The 21779-nt window shown below is 39.2% G+C and overlaps 1 protein-coding gene and 1 pseudogene across 2 annotated transcripts in view; both read left to right on the top strand.

Moving 5' to 3' along the window:
• Positions 1-21779, top strand: part of tango6 (transport and golgi organization 6 homolog (Drosophila)) — a 41461-nt gene that overhangs the window by 3543 nt on the left and 16139 nt on the right. Inside the window, exons 1-15 of one of the 2 annotated variants that reach the window (XM_088339754.1) lie at positions 266-956; positions 3595-3707; positions 4003-4250; positions 4370-4486; positions 5754-5901; positions 5979-6085; positions 6171-6333; positions 7869-7936; positions 8422-8534; positions 8837-9013; positions 9319-9445; positions 11822-12028; positions 13635-13778; positions 16330-16797; positions 21666-21723. In XM_088339754.1, coding sequence (XP_088195880.1) covers positions 4044-4250; positions 4370-4486; positions 5754-5901; positions 5979-6085; positions 6171-6333; positions 7869-7936; positions 8422-8534; positions 8837-9013; positions 9319-9445; positions 11822-12028; positions 13635-13778; positions 16330-16797; positions 21666-21723 — 2104 coding nt within the window. In that variant the 5' untranslated portion in view covers positions 266-956; positions 3595-3707; positions 4003-4043. Of the gene's footprint in view, positions 1-265; positions 957-3594; positions 4251-4369; positions 4487-5753; positions 5902-5978; positions 6086-6170; positions 6334-7868; positions 7937-8421; positions 8535-8836; positions 9014-9318; positions 9446-11821; positions 12029-13634; positions 13779-16329; positions 16798-21665; positions 21724-21779 lie in introns of those variants that run through there. The other variant, XM_088339753.1, reaches the window with a different exon arrangement.
• LOC148362341 (U2 spliceosomal RNA) lies at positions 2845-2969 on the top strand (annotated as a pseudogene).

Raw genomic sequence — 21779 nt, 5'->3', positions numbered from 1 at the left:
GGTTCAAATCTAGCTCCAGACTTCCTGTGCGGAGTTTGTATGTTCTCCCCGTGCTTGCGTGAGTTTCCTCCGGGCACTCCGGTTTTCCTCCCACATTCCAAAGACATGCATTTCAGGTGAATTGGCCAGTCCAAATTGTCCCTAGGTGTGAATGACCGAGTGAGTTTTTTGTCCCTGTGTGCCCTGCGATTGGCTGGCAACCAGTTCAGGGTGTCCCCTGCCCGATGATTGCTGGGATGGGCTCTGGCACCCCTGCGACCCTACTGAGGATAAGCGGTGATGAGATGAGATAAGTGTAAATCTTCCAAAACACTGAAAAGTAGTAACACAATCATCATTTACATTTCTTAAGGTTTTCCATTGGTCATTCCTTTCCAACATACAGCACACAGCATAAGAACACTACTAAATCATGCAATACTGTATTTTAATGTGTGTGATTGGAAATTATTTCTTAGAACATTTTAGCTAACACATCTGACACATTTTCCAGGACTACAGGACAGTTGTTCCACATCACTATATTGGAAAAATACACTTACATTGCTAATTTTAACAATATATGATTTTGATAAACTATTGCGAAAATTACAGATCCTTTTAGAAATTCCACTTTTGCTTCTTATCCTTTGCCTTGTTTCTGTAGACGCCTGTGGTATTTCTGATTGGCAATATTAACTTTGAATTTACAAAATGTATTTGCCAACTAAACATTAACGTTTTTTAATTGTTTTTGCACTGCGCCCACCCGTGTAATTTTATTCCTACTGTCCCTGAATGCACCTTCACTAGCCCTCCTATTCATCATGACGTATAATAAATGCGCCATTTGTTAGCGATTGGATAACCATGCTCTAAAAACATTGCCAATGTTTGCAGATTGCACATGACATTTTACAGCAAAATGACTGCTGAAATCATCTTGGCTTTGGATGTGCTAACCAAACCCCTTGGCGGTAAGTGGGCTACAATCGTAGTTATTCTTAAATGAAAAAGTATTCATAATTCGACTCCTGTTCATAAATCGGACTCCCCTTCGCGTGAACGATGCTTCTCAACGCTGTGCCTCGGACAGAACATTTGTCGCGTTCGTAGTTTGTATGTTTTCATAAAGGATTGTTGATTGGTGTTATTAAAAACAAAAATATGGTGAATTTATTCAGACACACAAACGTCACCAACACCGGAGGCGACTCAATGTAGCTAAACGCTATACTGTACAGCAGGGGTGTCAAACTCATTCTAACTTGGGGGGCCACACGATAGAACATTCTCTCGGGGGGCGGACTAGTAGATTAGAGAGAAAGAAATAGGAGAGGGAGAGAAAAGTGGAGTGATGAGACAAAGAAAGAAAGGAAGAAAGCGAGAGAGTGCGCGTGAGAAACAAGAGATAAAAAGATAGTGAGAGAGGGGGGAAAAAAAGAGAAAGACTGAAATCCAAAGAGAGAGGAAGAGAGGAGGGGAAAGCAAGAGGGAGAGAAAAGGAAGAGAGCAAAAGAAGGTAAAAAGACACAGAAAGAGACAAAGAAGAATTAAGAAAGAAAAAGGGAGGAAGAGAGAGAAATACAAGTACGGCGTTTGTGAGGGGCACCTGGCTTTGGCAACATCAAGTGGACATATTTCAACCTGCAGCTCGTTTTTTCTCTTGTGCTTTAAGTGTTGTCTCGTGGGTCATATTCAATTCCTGATCTGGCCCGCGGGCCGCCAGTTTCACGCCCCTGCTGTACAGTTATGTGACTCTTATTGTTATAAGTCGTACTATTGCTATCCAAATAATGTAAGTGGGCAGAAGCCGTATACAGTCAATAGATGGGTCAAGCTAATAATTAAGTTTGTCATTATTATTACAACGATTATCAGGACTATTACTTTTGTTATTATTATCATTATTCACAATATAAGGGGATAGTGTCATAATAGTCTGTAGTTTGCAATAATCTTTGATCTGTGCAGCCCTTTGATTCTCTTTGATTAAGGGCTGTGCAAATAAACATGACTTATTGTTGAAGGTTGTTATTATGTTGCTGCCACCATCATATCATGAAAATGTACCACAATCTGGATTGATATTTATAAACAAAACAATGAGGTGGATATGTTGGTGATTCGAATGAAAACCAAACAAAAACTAAATAAATGGGCATACAATGACATAGATATCTTAATAAGAACACAAAACAGACATGTCATGCACATCTTATAGTTAGGGCAGACAAGTGGGAGCTTGATGCTGAAGGAATTCCTGTTTTTGACTTAAGTGGAAAGAATCGGAGATATGTACGGATAGATGGTAGCTAGCCTCAGGAAGAGACCAAGTGCTGAACAAATGTTTGGCCTGACAAGTTACATTAAGTTACTGGATTACCCAATAGACCTTCCTTACTATAGCGGGGAGACGAAAAAGACACCTTCCAACTTCCATTTTCATTTGAACAGTCAATAACATCAGTATAGAACCATGATAACATCAAACCGTGTCTCTCGGACCCATCTAATATGGCCGGCGGCCTACATACCGGTATGTGTGTAATGTCACATGAAAACTATCAATATCTTGCTCCAATACAATGCGTAATTAGAATAAACTATTAAACATAACGAATAGATCATTTATGACCAGTTTCATTTTTATACACACGTTTTTCAAGGCAAAAAAATAACAAAGTAACACCATGGATTCAAAGATGTGTGAAAAGGATATTTATATAACCCTGGCTGAAATCATCATTGCAGCCTCCGTCATGACCAGTAAGGTAAATTTCTTCAAATAAACTTATTGATCCTAGATTTGTGTATTATGAGGTCAATATGCAGCTTTTTAATACATATTTACTGCGGATTGCAATTCCCGTTGTTGGCCTTTGCCATGATCTTTGATTTTTGCATTCCGGAGATGGAATAAGAGCTTGCTCTGTCCACTCCACGCATCGGCCCGGTATTGCAGTACCTCCGGGAACGGTGCATTCGCAATGATCGCAGCAAGGCTTTAGGGCTAGGACCTTAGCTTGGCCTTTTGGCTGAGAGTAAGTGTCCCGGCTCCTAGGCTTTGTAGCGTATTATGAACTGACCGATAACGGATAATGGATAATGAATAACGAAGATAGATCAATAACCCTTAAAAACCCCAAAACCCCAAACTTATTTTTTCATCTTCTTGGAGTTGGCATTTGGACTGTATTTAAAACACTCCTTTTCTTACTTTCACCATTTTCATCCTAGAATAAAAGGAAATAGGGTGCATGCATGTGAAATCACTATTCCTCCCATCCCTGCTACCTCCTTTCCACAATTTTTGTTTATTCGATGGGCCGATTAGAGTGGATGGTAGCATATTACACAAGAATGAACTTAACATGTGTTGTGTAAAACACGTTGTCCCTAAAAACACAGGAAACATATTAAAATATTTATAGATGAACAAGTAACCCAAAGGATACCCAGGTACTGAACCCTATTTTGCATCCTCTTTTAGTCAAATTCACACCTTCCTGTCAAATCCGTAAATAGCCAATGTACCCTGTATGAAAGCGTATTATTTTATCCATCTTTTTCTGTATAGGACATGTAATGATGATACATGTGTTTTGTATACAGAGACATCTGGCAGAAATGCCCAAACATCTAAGGAGGAATTACTTCTAATTGCATTGAAGGCAAACCAAACAGTTTTCCTGGAGCGGTTACACAGTGACGGCAGTCTAGAGAAGGTGAGGAGGCTGAGAGAAGATGTGATGTCAAGCGCAAGCTGGTTCTTAACTGAGACCAACGATGTGATGTGGGACTTTGTCCAAGAGTGTCTCCTTCTGCTGCTCAGCTTAGCACACCACCTTTCTGCTGAACTTGAGTTTTTCAAACAAAAAACAACTCCTTTGAGCAAAATTCGCACACCTGAGATGGCTCCGCCCTTACCCCCAGACGTCCTAAGTTTCTCTCAACAGAAAACAGTTGGGACAGCCCTTCAACTTGTTGTTTCATTAGGCCTCTGCCCATTTTTGGCTCCAGGGGTTGGAGTGCCACTTTGTCACAGGTCTGCATTTGGCACAATGGTGGAAAAAATGGTACGCCTTCAAACTGCTGTTGGAGCGACACACCAGCTTCTGACAACGACAACTATTTTATTACGCTTAGCTGAACTGTCATCTCTTGCCACACTGGTGTTTACCCGGCACCTGGGAGATGTGATAGCGGCACTCTGTCAGCTCGGATATCAACCTCAGAAGTCAAAGACAAGTAGCCTAAATGATACCCAGGTACTGAACCCTATTTGCATCCTCTTTTAGTCAAATTCACACCTTCCTGTCAAATCCACGTAAATAGCCAATGTACACTGTATGATTGCGTATTATTTTATCCATCTTTTTCTGTATAGGAGCTTACAAAAGAGGAACGCAGAAATAGTCGGGACGCTCTCCAGAGTCTTTTAGGAAAGGTGTATCAGCCAGTGGTCATTAAAGAGCTCCTTATTTTACAAGGTGGTGCAAAACAGGTATGTATGTATCTGAAACATTGAGAAGGTTTGGTAATGGAGTTTGGAAAAGTGTGTGATAGGCGTAAGTTATGTGTGAATGTTGGGAAGAGTAAGGTGATGAAGTGTTCACGTGATGGAGTGGGCATGGCGTTAGAAATAAGGTTGCATGGACACGTGCTGGAAGAAGTTGAAAACTAGGTACTTGGGTTGTGATGTGGCTGCAGTTTGTGGAATGGAGTGTGAGGTATTGCACAAAGTGAATCAAGGAAGCAAGGTTTTGGGTGCACTAAGAAGAGTGATGAGCAACAAGAGTATGGGTGTTAAAAGGGGACTGTGTTGTATGGTGCAGATACTTGGAGCCTGAACGCAGATTCGAGAAGGAAATTAAATGCTTTTGACATTAGGTGTTTGAGGAGTAAGTTAGTAGTGACAAGATTGGATAAGTTGAGAAAGGAAATTGTGAGGGACAGAACTGGAGTAGTAGTGGAACTGAGCAAGCGTGTGGATAAGCGAGTACTCGGTTGGTTTGGACACATGGAGAGGATGGATGAGGAGCGAATGTTGAAGAGGATCTACAGAGTAGAAGTAAATGGAAGGAGACCAAGAGGAAGGCCGTGATTGACGTGGATGGATAGTGTCATGAGTGCACTGCAGGAAAGAGGTCTAAATATAGTGGAAGCCAGAGCTCTTGTTGGTGATAGGAAGGAGTGGAGAGGTGTTGTGAAAGGAGAGTGGGATTGTGGACGCGTTCAAAAGGATGGGCTGGGCACCCGTATGATGCGGCAGGGGTAAACCAGTGAAAGCTGTCGGGCTCTGCTGTTGAACAGAAGAATGTTGTGTCACCCGGACCCGAGTGACATGGCCGCTTTCTGGTATCCCATTTAATCTGGAGGGACAAAAGCATGACCAACTTGGGTGCCGAGGTGCTTGTTTGTTGTTTAACGTCATAAGTTTTTATGGCGTTTTGGTAAGCGTACGTGTTCTCCACGCTGTCATTACTGTATGTTGCACATTAGCGACTCTCAGCAGAGAGTCTAAGCATGTAAGATGCCTCACTCTGTTGGAAGAACGTGTCTCGCGACAATAGTCTGAAACTGAATTAATTGTCGACTATTTCGATTATTGATTTTTGTCGACGACGTTAACTTATCTTTGCGGCCCTATTTGTGATGCAGCCGGATTCTGAGGATAGATAAATTAAACAGAAAGATTAAATAAGACAACAAACCCAAATTCTGTCCTTTTGAAATAGGCTTAACATCAGCTTTTATGTTTTACCCTTAAGTCTGGTCCAGTAGCAAGTTCCAGTGGTTCCAGAAGCAGGGCAACTCCTGGCTGGCTGAGGCGCCTTTGTGGTCAGTTGCTGTCTGAGCGTCTGATGCAGCCAAACGGTGTTCAGTCTGTCGTGCGAGCCATCTTGGAGGGAGGAACAGGTGGGCGAACTCAGATGGCTTGGATTGAAAAAGCCAAACAGAGAGGTTCTGACGAATTTTTAACATGTCTTCTCTAGGGGCTGAGTCAGACTGGAAGAAATGTGATATTGTAGCTAAGATTCTCACCGCATGCCCCCAGCAGTCTGCAACAGCTGACGCCTACTACAAGGGAGTCTGCTCTCAGGTCAGTTTGTCATTGAATTGTTTCTGGCATGGGTTCACTTATCCCGATTTCGTGATTTAACTGTTTGGATTGTTTTGGTATATAGATTCTTGAGCTCCTGCACCTGAAAGACAAGCTAACAGCTCAACAATTTCAGTGTGTGGCCACCAGGGCGGCTTTCTACTTGGTGCAAGAGAAAGCTAGTTTTGCTCAGCCGTACTTGTTGGTTCCCCTGTTGTCTCCTCTCTCCCGCTGCATCACTCCTTCTGGTTAGTATGTTGCACACCTTCTGTAAACAATGAACTTTATTCTCAGTGTATATTCTTTATATGCAATGTTAGGTCTGTCTTGTTCAAGTTTATGAATATAATATTAAAAACTGCATAGAATAAATGTCTTAATTCTATTTCATTTCAATACTCAAATGTGAAATGTATTCATTTTTAAATACATTATTTATCAAAATATTTTGCCATACTATATTAAATACACCTTTTGTGTATTATATTAGCCTTCAATAGCAAGAAATCAAGTGAATTGGATCAAGCATGCTTGCTAGACTTTATAGAAGGGGTCACAAACCTTTTTTAAGCCGAGAGATAGTTTATTTCATGCTTATTTACACGAAGGGTTACCAGTTTGATATGCATTTTTAAAATGACATGTTCTTACTAGTTTGGATGTACTATGTTTGTTGTATGGTGCAGAGACTTGGAGCCTGAACGCAGATTTGAGAAGGAAATTAAATGTTTTTGAGATGAAGTGTTTGAGGAGTATGTTAGGAGTGACAAGATTGGATAGATTGAGAAATGAAATTGTGCGAGACAGAACTGGAGTAGTAGTGGAACTGAGCAAGCGTGTGGATAAGAGAGTACTCTGTTGGTTTAGACACATGGAGAGGATGGATGAGGAGCGAATGTTGAAGAGGGTCTACAGAGCAGAGGTAAATGGAAAGAGACCAAGAGGAAGGCCGCGATTGACGTGGATGGATAGTGTTATGAGTGCACTGCAGGAAAGAGGTCTAAATATAGTGGAAGCTAGAGCTCTTGTTGGTGATATGAATGAGTGGAGAGGTGTTGTGAAAGGATAGTTTGGAAGCATTCTAAGGGATGGGCAGGGCACCCCTATGAAACCAGTGAAAGTTGTCGGGCCCTGCTGTTGAACAAAAGAGTGTGTTGTGTCACCCTGACCCGAGTGACATGGCTGCTTTCTTGTGTCCCGTTTCATCTGGAGGGAAGAAAGCATGACCCACTTGGGTGCCGAGGTGCTTAACTTGTTGGGGTCTTTGGGCTTTTGGATTGGCCATGGTCCAAAAAATGTTGCGTATGTTTTTTTGCTATTTTTTCCCTTTATTTTCTTCGTTTTTGTATGTGCTTGTTTTGCTGTCGGTCACCCCTCTCGAGGGATATGACCAGGGTAGATAGATATATAGTATTCTATCTATCTGTGTTGTTACTATGTTATTACCAAGTTTGAATTATTAGTGGTTGAAATAGTCACAGACAACCACTAAACGTCATGCCAGCTAGAAATTGAATTTCCCAGAAAATCACAATGACCCATACTATATTTTCAGAAAAACCCCACAGGCTAGTCAAGTGGTCCTATGTCACTAACATGTTGGAAAGACTGAGACTATTTATATTTGTCAGTTTTTTTCATAATATTTTTACTATTATGCGATATTTAGTACACGATAAATGTGACAATATCCCTGGTAAACAAACATTCTTAGTGAGAATTAGGTTGATTTGTTGTTTCAGTGACATATTGACAATAATAGATTGCCTAATGTATTTTTCAGATGCCGTTCACTGCCAAGTTGCTGTGGAGGAATGGGAGTTGTCACAATGTGTAGATGACATTCACAAGGTTAGAAGAATTTGTTGCTCTCAGATTTTGATTATCATAATACGGCAATCTGGCAACCTATTTAAAAATAATAACCTTTTAGTAGAAGGTTACAATATTTGTTTTAAAATCATTCAAGATCTATTGGAGCAATGTGCATCCCATACCATATAAAGAAACTCTGGCGGGCTTCCAGGGTCTAAAACTTTTATTTCAAAAAAGACATTTAAAAAATATATAGAAAATGAGCATCCGCTTGAAAAAAAAGCATAATTTCCTGGGAAATTACGAGTTTCCACTGGAAAAAATAAGTCATGGTTTCAAGTATGGGTGGACTGGTCAAGCAGGTCGTAAATTAGATGTTGCCTTTTAATGAAATGCTCTTATTATGGAATGGCATTGGGAAAGCGAAGGCCTCACCACTACTATTCTGAGTATATATGGGTTTGTTGGATTTAGCCTTTTTAATTTCCTGTACTTTACATTGTTATTGTACTGTCTTTCAGATCTGGGTTGTAGGAAACAATGCTTCAACTTCACTTCTCGGCGCATTAGAAGACGTTCTTCCGGTTGTCTTCACACTTTTCTGTTTTACCAAACAGAACGTCTCCAACCTAAGGTACACTTGTTGTTGTACCAAGATTAGTACGGCGATTTTCTCCCACATTCTGGAACCGGAATGACATTATTCAAATGCAGCTGTCAATCCCCCCAAAATATTTAAAAACATTAATATATTTTTGTCAATGATCTGGATAATATTATTATCCTGAAGGTCACAATCGGTCTCCGGCCGTGAGTTTGAGACCCAGACTATAGATAATAATATCTGTGTATATCCAGATTAAATATCTTAAGGAATGCTTGACCTTCCCTAAGCAAACCTTCAACTTCTGCATATGTTTTATTTTTGCTTCATAGAGCGCAATGTCAGGATATCTTGTTGTGGTATCTGACCCATGCGGAGACGTCAGCAATGCTGCCACTACTCCGGCAGTTCTCAGGTTTAGAGGATCAGAAGAACGATGTGGCTGCAGGTTTTCATTTCACGCCTGGTAGCAACGGCGGAGTCCAACTTTGTTGCAGAGAAGGATGCAGGTGAAGTATTGGGTTCAAGGAGAGGTCTTTGCTAGAGTTGACTTAGGGTAACATCCGTCTAATGGCCTGCCTGTCTTACGTACGACCAGTAGATTCTCATTTTTTAAATTCTAACTCATACAAAAATTTTAGCAGCCATCCAGAATCCCAGCATTTCACTCTCACAGAGCAATCTACCACTACACTCGAATGGTACCATTGTAATGGGCTTGAAACCGGTTGGTCGGAACTGACTCTGGTCCTTAGTCGGATGTCACTTGTATATAATGTGTCTTTATTTAACTCGCTGGATTGTGAACTCCCAGCGATGAGGCTGACGCTCTGTATGAAAAGCTGTCGGGAGAGCAGTGGCGGTTAGAATGTCTGACACATCTGTTGGCTCAACTCAAAGACAGTGATGTACCAGGAGATTTCTTCCTTGACCTGCTACAGGTAATTAGCATTTTTATCTATTTAATTTTGGTGGGCGGGTAAATCATAATCGGGCATCTTATCCTCCCTGTCTTAATGACAAATCCAAATCTAATGGTGAAATTATTGCAATGTAAATTGTACCATCAAAGATTCATACCAAGCCACACAGTGATATAATCATTTTTACTGCTGGCACAAAATAAAATACCGTATTTTCAGGACTATAAGGCGCACCGGATTATTAACCTCATCCAAGAAAAAATATTTTGCTATACTTTTTTTCATACATTAGGCGCACCCCACTATAAGGCGTATTACCAGCTCGGTAGCCTAGATGGTAGGAAGCCCGCCCCGAGACTGGTAGGTCGCTGGTTCAAGCCTGGTTATAACATTGTTACTCATTGCCTCCCTGCTTGGCGCTTGGCATTGAGGGTTGGAATTGGGGGGTTTGGTCACCTAATGACTCCCAACATTTGGATCTAAAATGGCGGCGCCCTGTTTGGCTGCGGCTGCATCAGCTCGCTACAGTTTAACTGTGCGGGTCAGGTGTATCGACATTTTGTTCTGTATGCATTGTTACAAAGAATGACAATAAAAGTAAATTCTATTCTAAAATTCTATTCTATTAAATTGAGATGACAGTAAGAACTACCGTCTTCATTCTTGTATAACCGTTGGGCTCTTTATACACTGACGGCATATGCAAGTGGAATGATTAAACAGTCTATGAGCGTTGCTGATTAAAATAGCAAAACGTTGTTTTCAATGGGAATCTAATCCAATTGGTGGTGGTAAGTGCATCGACACTTACCACTAGACCGCCAGTGAAAAGTCATTAAAACAAGACTTTTTGTGGCTAAGGGCTATGCAACTAATCGTGACTTGACAGATCTTATTATCAAACTATTTTTTACTCATGGTCCCAGAAACACTGATTTGCATAGTGCATTTTGTTCTGAAAACTGATAGGTTAAACCAGTGGTTCCCAAAGTGGGCGGTACCGCCCCCCTGAACGTTTGAAGATTTGGACACAACACGTTAGGACTGCACGATTAACCGAAATCAAATCGACATCGCGATGTGACGTAGTGCGGTTGTGAAACTGCAAAGCACTGCTATTTTTTTCAAGGTTTTGTAATGTGTGATGGAGTTTTGGTCAACCACAATTGTTACTGTTCGAGTTTTAAAAGCGCCGACCAATCAGAGGCTAGTTTTAATAATGGCACAAGCCAATAAACGTGATTCAAAGTTTGCAAGCACCATACTAGGATACACCCATCGTGTGAGCTCATTGAATGTCATGGCGGACTCCATAAAAATAGTCCCAGAGTCAACAAACGAGAAGGAAACGAAGCTTGCACCGAAGAAGGCCGGTACATCACTTGTTTGGACCTATTTTGGTTTTGACGAAGCGGACGTGGAACAGAAGAAGACACCTGTGTCAGAATTTACTATCGCGTAGTCACTAGGTCCATGGGAAACAATTTGTACTACCACCTTAAAAATTATCACGGCATGTAAAAAGGATTACAAGTAAAAGACAAAGTAGGCGCATCTACAAGTGGACTGAGAGGTAAACAAACCGCCATCAAAGCAGCTAGGAATACACAAAGTTTAGGAACCATTGGGTTAAACAATCCCTCCACTTCACCTGTGTGTCAATAACATTGCAGTTTAATTTGTATGCGTACTTAAAAGAGCTTGTATAGGATTTGTTGAATGTTTTTGTTTTTCGCAATATTATTGACGCACAAGTGAAGAGGTGGAGAAATTGTTTAACCCATCGGAATGCATAACAAAATACACTATGGAAATCAGTGTTTCTGGCACCGTCAGTCAAAATATTGTGATGATTAGACTCTAATGCCTTCTTGTTTGTAATCTATATCACTGGTGATCTGTTGGTAAAGTATTGGCGCCCTCACTACCATGACCTTGGTTTGAATCCTTTTGCATACAATGTATTGCAATTTGGCCCAGCGTTGATTATAGATTGATCAATCCTTGCTCAAATATGATAGTGTACTGGGAAACCTCTTGTAGTAACGCACACCTAAAATACTATATGCACTACGAATTTCGTTCCATGTATTCTACACACCAGGCTTTAAGGTGCACTTTCAAATTTCTGTCCATTTTGGGTTTTTTAGGTGGGCTGCATAGTCCAGAAAAGATGATCTTTTAAAAGAGGGTACCTCATCTCATATTGGCATACTTATCCTGAAATGTGCAAGCACACACACTGATAAACACAATGAACACCATTTATGAAGGTGTTTCCTTCATTTACTCGTAACACAAACCTTCCTTATTCAAAGTCATAATAGATAAGAAATTTAGCATGTTGAATTTAGGCCAACAGAATAAATGATGTTTTTCTATGTGTTTCTGCAGGAGCTCACCCAATGGACGGTAGTTGCCGCGGAAGAAGAGGAGAAAGACGGACAACCACTGGATATATCTTCTATGACGCTTTTGGAGGTGGAACAACATCAACAACGTACTGTTGCAAGGCAACGCTACACATTGGCTTTGCTCCAGGTCTTGGCCATAATGGTGGAGTCTCTTGAGCATACTGTCATTTTGAGAAAAAATATACAGGTTGGTATAAAACATGCATTCAAATTAATGCTTCTGTATTGCTTGCACAATTATGTGACGGTTCATGATTTACTTTGTTTTTTATCACATATATCTGTTATTTGTTCTCCAGTCTCAATTTATTTGAACATTTGAAATGAAATGATCTGCATTTATATAGCGCTTTTCAAGTCAAGACTTCCCAAAGCGCTTTACAGTGTGCTTCACATTTCCCAATCGCAACTGTGCAGCCATGTAAGGCGCTAACCTGCTTATTGGGGGAATTAGGGGTTCAGTGTCTTACCCAAGGACACTTCGACATGTAACACGGAGGAGCCGGGATTCGAACTGCGATCTCTTGATCCCAAGACGAGCGCTCTACCTCCTGAGCCACTGCCGCCCCGAAATACCATGTTGTTTTTCAAAAAAGAAATTACTGTCATGGTCTTACACCTCATAGTCCTTACTAGAGGGAATTTGAACCCTTATCTGGTGTTAGGGTTTTCCCGTGACCTGTTTCAAGGTTATGAAGTGTAATAACTAATGAGTCTCAGGGGCCATAAAATCAAAGTACAATGTGAATATAAGGTTATGGATACATATGTTGTATTAACTATATAGAGCGATACCACTTTCTTTTCATTGGTCAGGTTTGATTCAGACCCCGGGTCAAAATTCACCCGCTAACAACGGTGAATAGGGCCAATTCCCAACACAAAAAAATAATCAATTTATTATATATACTGTTATTTTAATAATTGTGTAATGTTTGTGAATGAAAATGATTGGTTACTACAATAGTACAATGAAAAGAAGTGCTATAATGTGTTGCTGCAACAAAATCTCTAACATATGACACAAGGTCTATATTTTCCAGTTTTGTGCAATAACATTTAGCGGAAACCAAAAAAAATGACTCAAAAATAAGTCACAAGATATTATTTTCACATTGTTTTCGTTTAGGGTAGTGAGGGCTTAAGTTATCCAAAAAATAATAATTCCTTCAGCCAAATGTTGCAGTACCACAATCCTTTGTAATCTGTGGAAATTTGACTAAATGCAGGCACGTTATTCTGGAGCCATTTTATCCCGTATCTTATTTTAATTAGATAAAGCAAAACAGAATAATAATAAGAACTTTAAGTGCCCCTATCCATTAATGATTATATATGTAATATATATATACATTTCTGACTATCCAATACTTTGATGCCTGAATTGAGTCCAAGATACTTAAAGAGTGCTTCTTTTTTCAAAATATGTTGTCTTGAAATTGGCTACACTGGGTCTTGTTTTGTTTTCTTTGCCAGACTTGGCTCATAGAAGCAGTCTCTGCTAAGTCATGCTCCTAAATAAACAATTGCTATGTTGAGTTGGAGTAGATTAGGGAAAAGTGGTATTACATTTTAGGTAATGCTTTTGATAAGTGCGCCAAATATAGTATGTTTGATTTGATATGTCGGGCTAACACAATGCTTGACCGTTTTAGGAATGGCTCTTATACATTGGAATTTCATCTTGAGCAAAAACTGAGATGTTGTGAAGTACTGTTTGCAGCTCTGACTAAAGAAGTCAAATCTTTCAAAAAAGACGTTGGTTTTCATTGTGCTTGATGTCTTCTGTCCAGGTGGTCGACTTCATACACTCACTGCTTCAGAGGGCATGTATCATTCCAGATAAGGCAAATGCTCTTGTTTTGGAAAACCCAATAGAGAACCAAACAATCAGTATGGGCATTGGCCTGGTGGCAACGTTGCTCTCTGGACCTCAGGTACCCAAGTCTCAATATATCTGTCTCCCATTATACCAAACTAGTTCGCCCGCCAAATGAAAAACAAAGGGTGTCCAGTGCTTGAAAACTCATAGTTTTACCTCTACATGACATTGAAAGTTCATAACATTACTTTTTTTTTTATCCCAGTTCAATTTTTTTTAATGCAGACTGGAAAGTAACAAAAAAACATACAAACACTTATTTAATTTATTTAAATGTTGTACCATTATGAAACTAGGTCACTGAGAATGTTTTTACAATCATGAGTTTTCTAGCTATCCATCCATCCATCCATTATCTGCAGAAATTAGCCTCAGTAGGGTCACGGGGTTGCTGGAGCCCATCCCAGCTTACTTTGGCCAGTGGGCAGAGGACACGCTCAGCTGGTTTCAGACACACGCAGGGCACACTGAGACAGACAACTCACTCGCTCATTCACACCTAGGGACAATTTGGACCGACCAATTAACCTCATATGCATGTTTTTGGAATGTGGGAGGAAAATGGAGCGCCCGGAGGAAACCCACGCAAGCAAGGGAGAAAATGCAAACTCCACACAGGAAGGTCCGATCCCATGACCTCAGAACTGTGCTGCACACGCGCTAACCACTGCTCTGCCGTGCTGCCCGTTTTCTAGCTAGATTAAGTTTATGATTTAATTTATTATTTAATCGTCACATAATCACATTATTCATTTTAAGTGAGGTCTGAATTCTGAGTGTCTGTAATGCTGCATGTACAACTTTTTCATTACAAAAGAGGGGCCGAAACATTCTTGCATTCCTTTTTGTGGGAGAACGTGTCTCCATCAATTGGTTCGGAGTGCACTTTGACATTATCTTTATTTTTAAACTTTTCAAAAATGTCCTCCACTGCATTGCTTCTATTTAGCTTTATTTTTATCAAGTCCGAATACTCGGTCTGGTTCCTAAAAAGAACACGTGGCGAGATATCGGAATGTCGTTCGGCTTCAAAGTCTCTGTTTTTTTTTTGTTTTTTTTTAATGAAAGTATTTACCTGAATATGGAAAGTTCGCTAGATTTCATATCCATTATAGAAAGGAGCTAAAACTTCATGTCAAGGTTAAAACTTTAAATTTTCTTAAGGTAAAGAAAGGAACCCACTCTGAGTCGGGGATTAGGGTTTGGGTAGCCCTTTCATCTGAGTTTTCCCCTAGATATGCTTTCCAAGTTTACGGAGCAATCTCACACACCAAATAACTACAGGCTCATTTATTAAAAACTCAAGCATAAAACAACACATCTGATTGGCTTAAACAAAATCACATGAATACATGAAACAAATCTGATTGGCTTAAACAAATCACATGAATAAATGGAACGATATATTGCTGGTAGCTAGATGGTGTGCGAGCACAATAGATGAACCGTAAGAAAAGTGAAACTTTTGTAACATAAGAGTACAATGAGTTACTGTGAAGTCCAGGGAGTGTAGAAGGGAGGCAAGCTTGTGACGAGACTTCCCGGCACTAAAGTGAAGGACATCTTGATGGACAGTTAGCGGGCCCCAAGAGGATACAATTTTTGTAAGAATACAAACAGCACCTGGATATAATCTTTGGCTTCGTTAAGGCACTTTTGAGGATAAAATCATACAAAGGCACTATTCAAACTATAATTTCCCTTACACTTTAATTAACTCCTTCAAAGACATGGTTGTGCTAGTTATTTTATTACGTATTGTTTTGTATTGCCCTAAACTGCGCGTTCGTGACTTTTTTCCTAAATAAAATATTGTCGGGATGGGTTTCTTCAATGTTCTCTGGTTGATTTATGGTACTCAGCATATACAGCTACAACGGATGGGTAGGTGTAAAGTCACAACCTTGGTGTTGTTAAATGTCAACACTGGATAGTTAAGAGTTAGCTTCTGCAGTGTGAATCCTATTTAACACTCTTTTCTGTATTTAATCACTCCAGTGTTTTTTTTTTTAACTTTTTCAATTGTCGAATCACGTGAAAACACAAAATTATACATAGACATCAACCTTTTCATTGTGGAAAGAGTGGGGTGTGTCATTTGAGGTGTTTCTAAAAAGTGGAAAGTCATATTTTATATATTTTATATTTTAGTATCGCATGAAAATAGTGAAAGTAAGAAAAGGCCTGCTTCTAGTAAAGTCCAAATACCAAGAAAGATGAAAAAAGAGTTTATTTGAGAACAAATGCACTCGCATCGTGAACGATCTGACTAAGGCTGCAATCATGACTTTCAACCAGGAGATGGCGGCAGGGAGTAACAAAGGTTCAAATTCCGAAGGGCTCCCTCAACTCTAAAATGAATATGCGAGAGTGACGGTGTAAAAACACCAGAGGACTCAAAACACTTTGACAATGCAAATCTTACTCTGGTCAATTGACTGTGCTAAGTAGTGATAGTAACAGCAAAAACTAGTATTAGTATTAAAAAGTATATCAAGAAGTGTTTTTTTATTGAGCTCAACTGATGTTGATGATCGGTTTTCGTCTTTCTGTTTTGTGTGCAAGCTTTGTCCTTAGCTAACCTCTTTATTGTTCTACATGCACAGCTCACTGCTGACGTCTATGCCTCCATGTCAAGACTCCTCCAGCCGCTAGAAAATCTTTCGGAGCAACACCCCGACGTCTTTATCCAGGAACTGGCCTCGAACTTGAGGGCAGTCATTGCGACCCACGGGGCCTACCGACCAGATCATTTCACACGTGGCACTTTGCCACACTCCAAATCAGAAATCAACAATCGGCCTTCAAGGATAAAAAACAACCCAACGAAGAAATCACAGGCTTGTCCTCCATCACCGCTATCTGTCAACAACTCATCTCATTCTAAAGACACAACCTCCTGCGAGGACTCCGTGGCGGGTCAATCTTTACGTCCTTCTAAGACGTTTTCTGATTGGCTGCTCGATGCATGTCACCCCGATGTTCCAACCAGAGCTTTTGCCCTGAGGACATTGACCCAAATGGTGAAATCCAAGGATCAAGAAGTTGTTCAAGCTCAGGAAAAAGTCCTCATTGTGAGTGGTTGATTTTCTGTCATTCAATCCTGTGGTTCTTAAATGGTGGGTTGGGACCCAAAACTGGGTCAAGGACCTATTTTCAATGGGTAGCAGGTCTTTGCCTTGGAAAAATCATGCTAAGGGGGAAAAAACTGAGGGTGAATGACACTCCTTAAAGGTGTGGTATTGTTGTTAGAGGTCTCCTTAAAAAGTACAACATTTTCTCTATTATGTATGTTTTAACAATGCCCAACTGAGTGCAAACATCATTTTTTTCCCCTACCGCACCGATCTGCTTTTATTTTATTTATAGCACTGCAGTTCCGGGACTCGACACATTGGAAAGCAAGAAAGGGGGAGGAGAGAGTGATTGCATGCTCGCACCTGGGTTTTTTTTATGTTAGTTAGTGCAGCCTGAAACCGGGAAAAGTAAAAAAGAAGGCATGTTTTACTATAAAGCGAAACCCAAATCCCAAGTAAAGATGAAAAAAAGAACTATTTTTTCGAGCGCGTCTAAGATATGCATGTACTCGAGAATGATCTGACTGAGGCTGCGATCATGACACTAAGCCAGGAAAAAATCAAGTTGCAGACACCCAGTAAAGATTCTTTAGCCATGTTGAGTAGGGTGGTCCTTATTTTTCGACTTTTAAAATTTCATGCTCTGACCCCTTGAATATGTTCCAATATATACAAAACGTAATTAGGCAAAGTTTCATCAAAATCAAAGGATATTTAGAGGTCGCTCAAGGCCTCTGAAATTTTGGTATGAAAAATAAGGATTTTTCGCACATTATATCAGACCTAGTGTACAAAGTTACTTGTAACTTTTCTTGTGTTACAATTATAAGCAATGGACTGAAATTGGATGTTCTAAAACGCCGTACACATAGGGTTAAGATTTCCGTTTTTTCTCGAAAATTGCCAAAATTTTACCATTTTGGCAAATTTCAAAGTCGTTGAGCTACCTCTAAATATTATCCAAATTGTTCAAAATTGCACACAGTGTGTTTTTATCGATATAAGAACATATGCGGGGGGTCAGAGCCCAATATTTCAAAAAAAAAAATTTCGACCCCCATTAAGGACCACCCTAATGTTGAGCAGGGCCAAACGCGGAAAAAGCAGAAATCATGAGATATTGATTTGATTATATCGAAGACAAAGCTACTGAAGTGAATCGTTTGGGATTTTACATGTCAAAATCTGACTCCTCTGCTAATATCGACCCTGTTTGAGATACAGTCTTGTGACTTCTAGGGTAACCTTCTGTGACAAATATGTCAGCACTGTGATTTTGAAGAGTTTCAGAACGTTTCTCATAATATTACTATTGATAATAATTATAGTAATAAAACGAACTAGATTTGTCAAACACCTATTCAGTAACACATCACAAAGTGGAAGTATTCCTCTGTAGTTGGATCTCAAAGCCAAAAAACATAATAGGTTTAAAGTGCGTCTTACTTTTCAAACAGTATAGGGTTTGATTTTAAATGGAAAAAAAACAAAACGATTTGTTTACACCGCGGGATCCAATGCAACCAGGGTTTCATTCACAACAAAATACATTACATATGGCTATTATAGTGCATCAAATAAAGGCTATTTGTGTACAATTAGTTGTGATCATGGATATCATAGCGTACATTGATTCGTCTACGGTGTTGTTGACTTTTGCATTCCCGTTAACAAACGCGTTATATAGACTACGATCGCTTAATCGTTTTAATTAGCTCGCTTTATTGTTTTAATAATCTTATTATATGGAATACAATCGCTTTTGTCAGAAGCGCAGCAGAATGCGCGTCGACACGAAGGGGGAGGATGTATCCGCCTTTTCAGACTCGTCCTTGAATTCATGTTCAAGTTTCGTCTCGTAATGACATTTAACACTTGACGTGCGAGGTACAACGCTCTCGAGGCATAATGCACAAACAGCACGGTCATTATTTGCACAAAGCCCCATTCGGCTGTCCACGCTGGCTGGAAAGAACGAGATTTTTCCGCCCGAGGAGCCGTCATGATTTGGCTGTCGTGATTCGTTCATTTATCGCGTGCCGGTGTTTTTGTGGGAGGGTTAAAACAGATCTCTCCTCCTCTGCGAGGCACCGCGCAGACACACGCTCACGGTAAAGCCGCTAAACAATGAAAGCGCGCAATGAAAATGTCTAAATTTCAGGTAAAAATGCGCATTTAAAAAAAAATCATTATTACTGTGCTGTGCGCTCGCATGCCACTAGTTAACCCCTTGCGTGCCATAGGTTGCCGACCCCTGTTATAGACGCAACAAAATGTCCTCAAACTGTTGAGCAGCGAAGATAGCCTTTTTTCAGAATTATTCAACTGTTTGAAAATGGTTCTCACATTTTGATCTCCAGTGTATTTGTGGTTCTGCAAATTTTTTTTTTAAGGGGGACTGTAGAAATTGAAATTTTTTAATTGAAATTCTTTAAAAAGTGCTTGAATTTGGCCATGAAAAATGGATACGAACTCTGGAAAAAAAGGTTATTGTGTACCCGTAGCAGCTAGATGGCTGACAATAAAGTCAGCTTTTTAATCAATACATTTGAAAATTGGATTTTTATTTTCTAGATTCGGGTCGAGGCTTGTAATTAAGCTAGTGTGCTAGGTCCTCGATTAAGACCAGTTGAGAACCACTGATGTAATCCGTGCAATGACTGGCTGATGAACTTTGAAGAAAATACAATGTTGGTTCTGAATGCACGAATGCATAATGAATGAACGCTTGAGCCTCCTACTCCAGGGGCAAAATTGGAAATAGCTAGGGATTCGTTAGCTGGCCCCGAAAAGCATCACCTTCAATATTCTCTTTTATCAACTTGTCTTCATGCTTGTCACATTCAACAGCCGTAATCCGTCTATCTGGACAGGAAAACCTCCCAATATTGATTTTGTATGCGTGTGTATTTGTGCAATTTGGAGTTGTGAATAACCCTAGGTTACCTTTTGAATTTTGAACTGTTCCCTTTATAGTGTGGTAGATCGTGACTGGTTTTTAATTTCGAAGTCTGTCTGTAAGGTATACAAGTAGGAACTATGTGCAAGCGCCATATTTATTTATTTATATATAACACACATTTTTACCTAAAAAAAATAACTATAAGTTGGTGTGGGTGTGATACACCAGGTTTTACAATAGTATATTACCACATTTGTGCAATGATTGATCAGTTGAGAAAAATATCAAAGGCCACAATTGCAAAACATTGGAGGTAATGGGTAGTAACTTCAAGAGGGCAGAATCCTAATCCTAATATTATTTTTCCATAAAGAAAGTATGCCAGTGTTGAGTACATTTCCTTTTATTCCAGTGCTCAACCAAAAACCTTTAACATTCATCTACCCGGCAGCAGTTTCCTATTCTTTTACCCTTTATATATTAATTATGAGGTAGATAGGGAAATGTTGTTAATAACTTATTTTGTTTGATGAAGCTGTTCAAGGTTATACTCCAATAGAAATAATACAATTAATCAGTGCAAAAATATTGCTTTTAATTGTACTCATTTGGATTGATAATTTCTGGTTTAAACAAAAAACAGAAAAAGTTAATGTAGTAAAATAAAAAGTCATTTTGCTCATTTTTCCCATTTTTTAGTATTTTTATATTATTTGTTATAGAAAAAGAAGATGAATATTTAGTAAAACTTATAAAAGTTATAAATATAGTAAAATCCAAAATTACTGTAATATGATTAACCAAAATAGATAACCTGTATTACCTCCAGATCCACAGTGACCACAAATAATGATAAAAATGTTACTCTGTCAATTTAGGTGACATGATCATTTAAGCTTTTAAAAAATCGAATTAATATCTTAACATTTTTGACAGTGTGCCTTAAGATTTTTTTCGATTAAAAAAGTGTGCCTCGGCTCAAAAAAGGTTGAGAAACACTGCACTAGACCACCGCTAATATAGATGACATTTGAAAAGGCCTTAGATTTTGTCTCATTATCACACTATTTTTACTCATGGCAAACTGTTAGAGAATGGAGAAGACAGAAATGCTGAAAGATATAAATAAATCCCCAAAAAGCACTACGAAAGAAACATCACTTTCTTGTATTGATAAATAATCAAACTTTGAAGGCCATTAAATAAAAACGTTAATCCCTTGCTGTATCACAGTTAACTTGTTACTGGTTCGCAAATTTGCAGATTTTCACTCGTGCAATATGTTTTGCATTCCGATTGTCTAAACAGTGAAAGATGCTTTCTTCCGTCAACACAGTTGAACCCACTAAATTTGCTCTGAAGCCACATGCTGATCTTTGGCCCTCCCTAGTGGCACATTTTCAAAAATGTTTGATAATGGAAAAATAGATGGTTTCTGTAGGACAGGACCGGAAGGTAAATGCAGTTTTCCATAACGTCCACATAATGGTGACAAAGTATCATGTAAAGTATAGTCAATTGTGTCCTTAATCAATACTGTGCTGTAATAAAAGATTATTTTTATAATTTAACAATACAGGAGTTACTTGTTAAACAAATACTTGAGCCTTTAAATTGTGTTTGTTCTCGAGTAAAGTGATACATAAATAATCAAAGGTTTCTACATCGGGTTTTGACTATTGTGCAATATTTTTGGAAATCAACCCCTGCAAGAAACGAGAGACTATTCTACATTGTAAAATAAATGTTGGTATTGTGTTCATAGTTTTCAATGAATTATTTTACATTTTATTATTCAACAACATTTGTCATTTACAATGCTTAGTTTGAAATCAGAAAAAGTGAAACAAAATTGTTTACTGATTTTAAATCAAAGATTAAGAGTGCGCGTTATACATGAGTAAATACGGTACTAGGTTTTTGTTTTCATTTTGTTTTAATCAAGCATTTTATTTTTCACCAGCTCTTCCTTGAAAACCTGGATCACGAGGACTCCTTTGTCTACCTGTCAGCCATTCAAGGTAAATATCCTACTACCTTTTTGCAAAGTTTTTTTACAATATTCTACTAGCAAATG

The sequence above is a fragment of the Urocampus carinirostris genome, chromosome 7 (assembly GCF_059441175.1).
Source record: "Urocampus carinirostris isolate Australia breed hairy pipefish chromosome 7, RoL_Ucar_1.0, whole genome shotgun sequence".
Lineage (NCBI taxonomy): Eukaryota > Metazoa > Chordata > Actinopteri > Syngnathiformes > Syngnathidae > Urocampus > Urocampus carinirostris.
This window is presented reverse-complemented; position numbering and strand designations above follow the sequence as displayed.